Source organism: Xiphophorus hellerii, chromosome 3, assembly GCF_003331165.1.
Source record: "Xiphophorus hellerii strain 12219 chromosome 3, Xiphophorus_hellerii-4.1, whole genome shotgun sequence".
NCBI lineage: Eukaryota > Metazoa > Chordata > Actinopteri > Cyprinodontiformes > Poeciliidae > Xiphophorus > Xiphophorus hellerii.
In genome coordinates, this window is record NC_045674.1 from 17,949,974 (window position 1) to 17,961,263 (window position 11,290).

Here is an 11,290-nt window from a genome sequence, read left to right on the forward strand (position 1 = left end):
ATATCTACAAGAGAGCAGCATTTTTTCATGGGACTATTCAAGAGAAATGCAGTGTACTCAATGTTAATTTTATACAGTTAAACCCCAAATTATTCATAGTCCTTTTAGATATGATATTAATGTAAATAAAATCATCTAAATGATCTTTTTAAAATGGGTACTTCTTTTACTTTGTTTCATTATCATGTTTAATTTTCAATCACAAACAACCTTCTTGGTTGAATTTAAAAAGTGTCTAATCAAAAGCCACCAGAAGGTCTGTGAGTATTTCTTACTTTAACTGTTAGTCTCAACAAATCAGTGAAACAAAAAATGAAAATATTACTATCTGTTTACTACAGATGACTAGTATGTCGTGATTCTAATTAAGTAATTAAACATGTTACTCTGAAAGTGCTCATTGTGTTAGGACTTGTATCACTCTATCATAAGTCAAAATAAACCATTTAAAGCTGGTTTATAATCCTTTTTTTTGGTTTATAATCCCACCTTGTAAAACACAGCCAAAGCTGTTTGATATTATTCGCCTACAGGTGGCGGTACTTCCAGTTATTTTGTTCTCAGAAAACAACGAAGAACTGTACAAACCAATCAGAATCCAAAGACAAGATCCACTTCCTGTTTTTACCGCCCGTGGGGAACGTTAACAGAGAACGACTGTTTTGTTTTGTAGCTTAAAAATCATGAATATTCTGTGTAGATCCAGGATATTGGTATCTTCAGTTTGTCGGAAAAGTAGTTTAATAGATCAGTCGACTGTTCCTAGGTGCACGAGTTTGATATTCAAAGCCCGGTGCCACAGACTTGCTGTTAATTTATCCTCATGTCAACAACGGTGGCGTTACGGAGCGTGTCTCAAGTGTCCCTTTGAGTCAAAAAGATGCTACACAGACAGAGGTGAGGGCAGACTCACAGAAAGACCGGAGAAATTAGAGGACGAAACCGAGGAGGTGGAAGATAACAGGAGTAACTCTAACTCGCAGAACCAGGGTAAGAAATATCTATCTGCTATAATAATAAAACATATTATTATAGCAAGCATGTTTTTTTTTTTACTGTATAAATGTGATCAAATGATCCAGAAAGTGAAAGACTCATAAAATTATGGGAACATGCTGTTTGTTGCTAATCAAGGCAAAATTAGCCAGTTCCTGTCATTTATTGGTGATTGACTAGTCCAGCATTGTTTTTTTTTTTATTATAATCTTATGTACTAAACATTTTTAATAGAGGCTAGTTATTTTTACTATTAAAGGTTACAAAAAGTATTTATTTTTCAACTTGCTTTCTGAAATTGAATATAGGATACTTTATAATAATAATAAACAGTCAAATTAATTCACTATGAAAGTCAGACAGTCTTAAAAATCCTCAAATACTTCAAAATGTTCTTATTTTGTCCAGGATTTTCCGAGGTGTTCACTCTCGACGTTCTGATCTCTCTTCTGCGTCAAGAAAATGCTGTGGACCTGTGTGTGATTAAAGTGCCGGATCATATTCAATATGCAGATTACTTCATTGTGGTCAGTGGTGTGTCACCAAGACATCTCCGCGCCATGGCTCTTTATGCTATCAAAGTGGTAACTATTCTTGACTTGCTTTCTATTCGATATACTTATAAAAGCAGCCTACATTTGTTTTCAAAGTCAGTACTAAGACTTGCTCTCCTTCAGTTCAAGTTTATGAGGAACCATGGAGAGCCACATGTCAAGATTGAAGGCAAAGATGCAGAGGACTGGATGTGTGTTGACTTTGGTGCGTAAATCTCCTAAAGAAAATGTTTTTTCCCTACTGGTGTTGCTGTTTTAAAAGTAGATTTTGTTTCTTTCTCAGGTAAAATGGTTGTTCACTTCATGTTGCCTGAGACCAGAGAAGTGTATGAACTGGAGAAACTGTGGACTTTGCGTACCTATGACGAGCAGCTGAAGAAAATTCCTGCAGAGACGCTGCCAGAAGACTTTATATTTGATGCCAGCGAATTTACAAAATGACTGTATATTTAAACAGAGCCAGAAGTCAACTAATTCATTAAAATTTTTAGCTGACCTTTTCAGTGATTAGTTGGTTCATGTGCTTTTGTATCAAATAAAAAAAAAATTAACAAGATCAGTCCTTACTTTTTTTTTTTGCATCGCCAGTATACCATACTGGTAAAGTTTGTAATACGACTTTGAGTTCTTTGATATCTGCAGCACAGTTCCCAATAACTTTGAAGGACTTTAAAATTAAAACCTAGTTTTACTTCCTTTATCATCTTGATAACAGTGCCATGTAACAAGATCAATATGAAACCTTGTTAGTTACAGATCCAGCTGGTTTAACTTTCTAAATAGTTGCCCAGTGCAGGTATGAGAAACTTTAGACCAGAAGCTGTTTTCTTGTCACCACATCCTGACTTATTAAGATTCAGACAAATCTGCCTCGCCTGAATGAAGTGTTCTCCTATCTTTCCCACTTTTAAGAGTGGATATGAGAATTGGGTCTTTGTTACATTGAAACTGTACTTTGAAGCATGAGATAAAGGATCACAGGACAAAAGCACAACAATGTGGAGTTTTTATTGCAGCAACTTGGATATGCAAAAATATTAATTTAACCTGAGAATTGATGGTCGTTTGCAAACATGCTTCTAATTCAATCAGTCAATTAACCATTATTTACAGATATTCTGTGGGAAATGTACATGAATATATAGTGAACAGGTAAAATTAGTCTGTAGGACTGAGGAAAAGCTGGTTTTTTTGTGATCAGGAGGAAATAAAAGATTTAGACATAAAAATGCTATATATATATACCGTATATATATACGGTATATAGCAACACTGTTTTGTCTTGCACACCCCTAGTGGGTTTTTTAAGGATCTTTTTGAATTTTTCAGCAGTGGAAGTTAAGCAACACTATTTTTTTTCAGAACTCCCCTTTACAATGTTAACATTTCAAAGTATCTGTAGGGATGGAGAGTGGTTCCAGTTAACTTCATCCAGAAAGCTGTGCAATAGCAGATTATAACAGTTTGCACACCTTGTGACCTTCCAATTATTGGACTGACTCACAGCAGTTTGATGGGTACAAAAAGAGGGATGGAAGGTAATCAAAGCCAACCATTTCAAATTGATGTTTTCTACTTGTTCAAACAGTTTGATTGGAGCATACAGGAAAACCGATGCTGTTAGCTAAACTTTTGCATACGACATGGTTTAACCCAGCACTTAAATTGACTGAAAGTCTGACCTCTAGCTGAACATCACTGAACCATGTTAACATCAGTTTTCAAAATCAAGTTTATGAAGTATAAAAACAGCAGCACCACTGGTTCAAACCTTCTACTCAACAGCTTCAACGTACTAGGCAACCTCAATACACAATCAGTGTCTGACTCTAATATAGGGTCCAACTTCTAACTACTAATTATAACACAATGTCTTTTAAAATCAAACACACACTCTGTTTGGTACCAGTGGTGATTCTGACATAAAATGTTGCTCTGGGCTACTTTTAAACCATGGACAATTACAAGTGAAATTGGTCATTTTACCCAGTAAGCAGTGGGTTTCAAAATGTCTCCCATTTATATCTGCTTTATCTTCATACTGCAGATTGTCACATCAGTCAAACTCCAGTATCTTGTTAGATCAAACAATATTATTTCTAGTGTTAGTAAAGTTTGTACATGATTAAATAACAGAGGATTCATTTTTGAACATTTTCTTATTTTATCATTCACTATCCACATTATGTGACAGATCAACACAAAATAGAGCAACATTGTAATATGGAAAGAAACTGCTACAAGCAAGGTTTTCTAACTGTTCTATAATAAATTTGTGAAGTGTAGCATATTTACTATGCCCCCTATATGCAACCACCTAATAGCTGAGTTTTTTTGGGGGGGGGGGGTGTCTCTACCAAGCAAAGACTCATCTGACTGATCTTGAGCTTTTTGTTGGGTATCAAGTAAAATTGAGCAGCAGGTTATGTAAGACATTGACGTTTTTGATTGTGATGTGACAAAAGGTGATAAAGTTCAAGTTGCATTATTAATTTTGTAAAGCACTGTATAACACATAGCATATTAATATAACCCTATAACCTTCAAAGTTATAGGGTCATATAACCCTATATAACCCTATGTAGCCACAACTACACTTCATTGACTTGTTGTCAGGTGATATGCCTGTGCAAACCTCCTGCTTGAAAGCTTTTGTGCTACTTAAATTTCAAAAATCAGATCTGGTGATGTGTTTTTACCACATTCTGTGTTGTGGTATCAGTCCAGGTCACTTTGTCCCCTTTATCTGCATGTTTACAGGTTTAACTGGCTCTCTAGCCACAGCTATACGTGTTGTTTCCACTTGTATACTGATAATCACTCTTGACTGTTTGAAGATGCATAAATGTCTTTTTCCATTTTCCTTTTGACCTTTATGCTGTCTTCCGATACTGTCATACTGTCTTGTTTCTGTATAACAAACTCTTAGGAATAAAGAAATATCAAATAAGTTTCGACAAGCAACTATTTTAAATTGCACTGATTTTGTATTTGGAGGTCTAAAAACATGCCCATTACTTAAGGTTTATAAATGTTTTGTTTCTAGTTATGCTGTATAATATAAGCTTATCTCTGGTGAACTTTAAGGAACACTGAAATGTGAAAGAAATTTTCCACTCAGATTTTGCTGTGACATAACGATGTCATTTTACCTACTGTTGTGTGGTCATTAGGAGTCGACTTGTTGATGGAGTAGATTATGAGGAAAGGGGCGATTGGTTACAGCATTCTGCAAGCAGCAGTGGCAGACTATCTCTCCTGCATGAGTTGTTTTTGTATAAAGGTGCAGCACGCTGCCCTAAATGGATCATTTCATGCAACATAAATGAACAAAGCCAATATAAAGCTTTCCATCCTATACTTGTGTGTATGTGACAACTTAATGTTCTGCAGAGAAAACAGGCTGGATAATGGGCAGCTGTTTTATCACTCTCTCAGTATGCATCTATTGGGGAATTAATCATTCATCTCCCAGTGCCTCAGAACACTTTCAGGCCACTGTTGTCCACACTGTTGGGATTCCTGGGCCATTTTAACATCAAGTAAAATATGCTTTGATCAAAACCATTCCATCTTAGCTGTGGCCTTAGGGATTGTTGCCTTTCCAGACACTGAACCTCCGCCACAGTTTAGTCTGTTGCAGCCTTTTATGTTTTCCCTGTAATGATTTTTGGAAATATGTTTATTTCTAAAATCATGTAAACTTCAACCAATTTCCATGTTTCTCTAGAAGAAAAGCATCTCTTTAGCATGATACTGCCATCACACCATGTTTTGACAAAGGTGAATTCAGGGTGATATTTTAGTGTTAGTGATAGTTTTATGTTTTGCACAGAGACCAAACAGTTTCATATTAATCTGGTCAGACTAGAACACCTTCAATGGCTGTATTTGTGCTTCTCTTTTAAAGTAGGTCATGGTGGTGACAACGTTAGGAGTAATCATTGGGCAGTCATTGGGTTGCCAGCTCAATTCCTGCTCCGCCTGCCTTTATTACTGGAGTTGGTTGTTTTTGTCAGACTGCCCCAGGCTGTGGCTACAGTAAACTAGCTTGCCATCATCAGTGTGTGAATGTGTGTGTGAACAGAAACGTCTGATTTTGGGGCTTGAACAGCGCTATGTAAGTTTGATTTAATTTCATTTAATTGGATTGAAATGAAATCGCGGCACATGAGATAGTCAAATATATTTTCCTCCTGATGTCACCTAACTGAAATTGCTCTCAAAACAAATCGCTTTTGATCAGTTGTGTTAACTATGTGAGATTCAAAGTATTTGTGTGTGATGCTTGTGTTTATGTAGTTTGGAGGCTGCCTGTTGCTCTTTGGAATACTTTAATAGCTTTAAAACATTTGACATGTCAAAAACATTTGACACAATTTTGTTAAATTTGATGGTGATGGATGGGAATTCACTTATGTCTGAGGGCTCCTTGATCTTCACCACACTGTTTGTTCACTAACGTTCTATGACAAACTACTGAGGCTTTCATGGAACAGCTGTATTTAAGCTGAGATCAAGTATGTCACATGTCAGATTTTTGTTTAAAAACAAAGAACTCTATTTTTATGCACAAATACGCTCTTGTTGCTGTTCTATTGTGTAAAATGTGAAAAGAAATTGATATCATTAGTCAAAATGTCATACATTGTATTTGTTGAAAGAACACAGACGATGTCTCTTGTACCAAACAACACACTTGGGAGACTCTACATTGTAACCACCTGGTCCATGTTTGTCTGCCAAACGCAGTGAGACAGAGTATGTAAATCAGATGTACAACACTGAGCAGATTCTCTGCACAGCATGTGTTTATTTTCTAAGGAAAATTATAAATTGTCAAAGAGAAAGACAGCTTTGTGCTATTTAGCTGTTATTTTATTGCTTTCACTGCCAGAATCCAGAGTGACAACTGAACAGGAATAAAAGAAGACACTGAACACCATGACACGTTGACAATATGATTGGTTGTATCAACAGAAAATGAAGCTTTTGTTGCTTATCACCATCAGAAGGCAACTGGGAAATGATATAAAATTGTTAATACATGGCTATGTGTGTTTTATATAACATCTCAATATTTATTGAAAAATGTGAGACCAAAAAAAATATTTCTTTTTCACTTTTCTGTGTTCTGTTCATGTAAGACCTGTGCTAAAGTTCATGTCTGTCATAGATAACAGCAGCACTCATCTCCTGTCAAATTTCACTTGAGTGCACCTCGAAGAAAATAGTTGCCATTAGACTTGTCTTGCCGTTTAGAGGGCTGAGAGCAACTTGTACCCTCCATCACCTGAAATTAGAAGTTTGTGGGTTTGTCTGATTTGCTGGGCTGTTTTCCTGTTGTTTGGTATGGTTTGAACCTGTGCAGTCTGGTATGGATCAGAATTGCCAACCTAAATCAACTATGTGTCAGTGCAGAAAAAGCACGAGTGCAACTGTTTCGTATCCCTGTTGATTCAAGAGATGTGTTTATGGCTATAGCTGGACTGCTCGAGTGTGATTATGAGGCATTACAACGGAAGGAAAAGCTGTTTTCATTAGTTTGTTTTATAGAGGAGCTTATCTGGATGTTTTCTCAATCAGCTGTAGCATCATTTAACCAGGCACATGCAGCTTTCAAACATCAGCCATGGAAAAAGCTTCATATCATTAGCTTTACTCAAGAATATCAAGCAAGATGTGATCATCTAATCTAATTACTGTGAGAATTTCCTTTATAAGAAAATGTGCTGTTTTAACCCCATAATCAATGCATAATAAAGTTAAAATACAAAATAAAATATGAATCCATGATGTAGGGCTCTGTCTGACTTCAATATTGAAATTTCCTACCAGCTGCACAGGACTCAGTGATCTTGCAAAACATTAATTTGTGGTACTATAAAGCAGAAATAATTAATTACTCACACACAATGAACTTCTAATGTGACTCATCTGAAATTATTTAATAGAAACAATGGGGCATATGTAGTCCATCACGTCAAACAACTTTTTAATGAGCCCAATGCCGACACCTTTTGTGTTTTCATAATGTAACTGTGCATCTCCATTTTATTTCACTGCTCGGCCATTACAGGTTTAATTAAGCTAATGAGGCAACAGATATTTCTCAGGAGTGGCTTTGAAGGAAAATGAAATCAGCCCCTCTGCCACCCCCTCTCCTCACGCTCTGCGCTCGCTATAAAAGACAGGGCAACGTTGGGAATCTGCAACAGGCGCTCGTGAACAAGCAAGAAAACCCACAACGGCACTTTTATCAAATTATCAAGAGTAAGGAAGTTTTCTGTTTCATCTCAGTTGAAACTTCATTTTTGACAAGAAATCTGGAATACCTTTTGATTTAGACTGTGTATTCTGTGTTGGTGTAAAATCTTTTTGCTTAGTAAGCATTTGCCCCTAAATTTTAACCTAGGACACACTCAGACGCTGTGATGTCGCCAACTCTTCTGGCTCTTTGCTTGCTGGCATGTTTCCTCTCTGGCAGCGATGCTTATCCAGTCAAGCCTGCCAATCCCCGGGAAGGAGCTCCGCCTGAGGAGCTTGCCAAGTATTACTCTGCACTGAGACATTATATCAATCTCATTACAAGACAGAGGTAAGTTTTTAAATTTCTTTTATATTTTCTTAAGTGCCTTAAATCACCTGAGTCTACCAAGAAGGTGCTGATGTGATGATTATTTTACTTTTTCATGCACAGGTATGGAAAAAGAGACAACCCAGACACTGTATTTTCTGACCTGTTTGTGAAAGAGAGCGCAGAAACTCTTCCAGGATCCAACTATATACGGTAAGAATCTAATTGGCTGAATGATCCGTAACTAAGACACAGAGTTTTACAAATAAAAAGCAAGAGAGATAGAGATGCAACCATCAATTGATAAGAGATCAGAGTCAGTTTGGCTTTCTTAATTGGTTCTAATCAGTGACTGGCAGGTTAAATACTGAAAAGTCTGATCTCTTTCGCACTAGAACTTTCATCAATAGGTTTATAACATACTCCATGCAATGTAATACTTTTTTGAGCTTAAACAATTGGAATAAAAGTTCGGGACATACACTTTGAGGCATAAATGCGGTCAAATGTGTTACTTCTTCATTTTCAGTTGTATTCAAAAACCACTACCTCTATCAAAAAACCTGCAGAACATGTATTTCTCCATCATGTAGTATAGTCAGAATCGGTCAAACTGTGAATCAGATGTAAGGGCAGATGTAAAATGTATCGCTCAGTAAAACTCTGACTGGTGCATGTGTAAGATCAAGACTATCAGTGACTGATGAACTTTGTATGTATTCATGTAGATACGAAGGGCTCCCGGGGTGGTGATTCTGCCTGCTTTGTCACGTCCAGAAGATGGTACAATATGTCTCTTACCAACACGGCAGAAACTTGTGTTGCATGAAATAAACTTCATTTGTCTGTCTGTCCGGCTGTGCTCTAATTTATTTGATGATTTTTGATCGTGGGCGGAGGGGCACTATTTATCACACTAAAATTAAGAGAGGCTTTTTTTACCATATATAGACAGATGGGAATGTTAGCCCTTATGTGACTGCAATTAGTGCACTAAATATATCTTTTGTAGTAGAATATAGGTAGAATAGAGATTTATCACTGCTTATCTGAAAACTTGAAAAAAAAAAGGCAGGAAAACACAGTTTGCAGGAAAAAACTATATAATATATTAAACTTATATAGAGCTTTTTAGGACAAAGACTCACACATGTAATCAAGTGGAGATTACCTGGGGTTTCCTTTGTGTCACATATTATTTAGATTAGTCATCTGTGAATTCATTAATGTATGCAGCTAGTTAGTCTGAAAGCATGACAAAACTCAATGGCTGTCAATAATGGTATGTTAATAGCTCCTTTAAATATTTTAATTTCTTTTAATTCAAATACTTTTTGTAGCATCTTATAATTCTGCAATAATGTTGACATCCCTCTAAATACCTTACACAGTAAGACAAACAATTGCAACAATTCCTCATTATGCATCAGCTTGGAGTCAAATCATTCATCTTTGCAATCTCTGAAGTTACCACATTCAGAGAGATGTCCAGGTAATCCCATCTTAAAATAATCAGAAATTAAAATCATTTGTAGGTGCAGTCCCTTCAAACATTTTCACATTTTGTCACATTAGAATGATAAACTTCAATGTAGTTTTATTTATTTTCCTTTTTAATTGATTAACAAAAAGAAACCCTGGTCTCTGAAGGAGTGTAGTGTTGCAGCATGTATGGCATATAACGTCTGCAGATAGGAGATTTAGGTAGATGACAATCAATGTAAATGGCAGTGATTCCCAAAATTGGAATCAAGATCTATTTGGGAAAATGTTAATACAAAACAAAGGTAACAAATGTAATTTGTAAATGTAAATTATACTGCTAAGTTACCTTATTGTAATGGATGCATGTATACTTCATTGAGTCCTTTGCTACCTGTAGGACTAAAGCTGATAATTTCAGGAACCACTGACTAAGCAGAACCTCCATAACAATGCCACTGCTTGAAATAAAAAGTGGTTTATGAAAGTAAATAATTAGTAATAATTAATAACTATTAAAGTTAGTTATCTCTGTTTGGGTGAAATTGATTGCTCCCTCAATCGCAGCCTATTTCTACATAGTCTCAAGACTGCAGATCCAGTCCTGAGACTGGAGCTGCAGTCTGCCTTACAGAGCACTCCACTCACCCTCCAAACTAGCGGCAGCAGTAATCAGCAAAATCCTGGTCGAACTGCATGTCTGCCAACCTTATCAAACACACTACTTCTCAGTTCGAAGCTATAAGTGCAGTTGTTTCTGGCATAATAAGAAGCCTTGTTGTGATTACTTGCTGAAGGCTGACTGTCAGAAGGAGCATAAGCTTTTTAAACAGAGTCCAAATTTCAAGGCATCAGCTTATAAAGTCTAATGTCTTTTAGATTATGTTTGGTATATACAACATTTTTATATAAACTGAAGGTAACATAATTACTTGATTGTACTATGAAATGGCACTATGTGCTTGGAAAATACATACTGCAATACCGCCCCTTGAAGTGGTTGGACTCAGTGTCATAAAGTCGTAGGGTAATAGCAACCCCTTCTGGTAAATTAAAGCATTGCATTTTCAATGGGTATATTATGCGGAGATTTAGTGCTGTTTTTTTTTTTTTTTTTTTTTTTTTTTATTGACTTCAAATGAAATGTAAACTGAGACAATTATATACCATGGTCCATCAAACATCCCAGCACTGGGAGCCTGACTGAAAACAGATCAGCAGTTTAATCCTTTAGTGACCTGGAGGAGTCCAAAGCATAGTATGTAACACCACAACAAAAGGCATTTAAGGATCTCTGTAAAGAATAAGTGAAACAAAACCAACTGTACAGTGTTTATCAGTAGATTATGGGAAAATGTATTGTAAGTATTAAGATGATCATTCATTACTAATGATGTGCAGCTAGATCTATAATCTAAGGCAGATCTGATGTCACCGTATTTAAAAAAAGTTATAAAATGTCCATTCTAGAAAACACTTGTAGCCATCTGTAGGTAGATGAGGTGATGAACCATCTGCCTTATTGTTAGCTCACAGCTCAAAGACCAGCATTAGAGACAGATGAGTGAGCATTTGTTTGTGTACATAGCATGGTACATGGGTAATCATAAGCACACATCTGTGAAAAGCAATGGACGTAAAAAGACAAGCCAGGTTTTGGAGTACCATATGTTGTCATTCA

The 11,290-nt window shown here is 36.2% G+C and overlaps 2 protein-coding genes across 2 annotated transcripts; both read left to right on the top strand.

Annotated features, from left to right (window-relative positions):
* The first annotated feature begins 601 nt into the window (after positions 1-601).
* On the top strand, positions 602-2,539 carry malsu1 (mitochondrial assembly of ribosomal large subunit 1). Its single transcript, XM_032558104.1, has 4 exons — positions 602-990; positions 1,405-1,580; positions 1,674-1,755; positions 1,834-2,539. Exons 1-4 carry the CDS (start codon positions 684-686, stop codon positions 1,989-1,991), a joined length of 723 nt encoding a protein of 240 aa, XP_032413995.1. The 5' UTR covers positions 602-683; the 3' UTR covers positions 1,992-2,539.
* A 5,427-nt stretch (positions 2,540-7,966) lies between these two features.
* On the top strand, positions 7,967-8,982 carry LOC116717038 (peptide YY-like). The gene is made up of 3 exons (XM_032558106.1): positions 7,967-8,148; positions 8,251-8,340; positions 8,856-8,982. The coding sequence occupies exons 1-3, from the start codon at positions 7,985-7,987 to the stop codon at positions 8,878-8,880; spliced, it is 279 nt and encodes a 92-aa protein (XP_032413997.1). The 5' UTR covers positions 7,967-7,984; the 3' UTR covers positions 8,881-8,982.
* Positions 8,983-11,290: the final 2,308 nt, after the last annotated feature.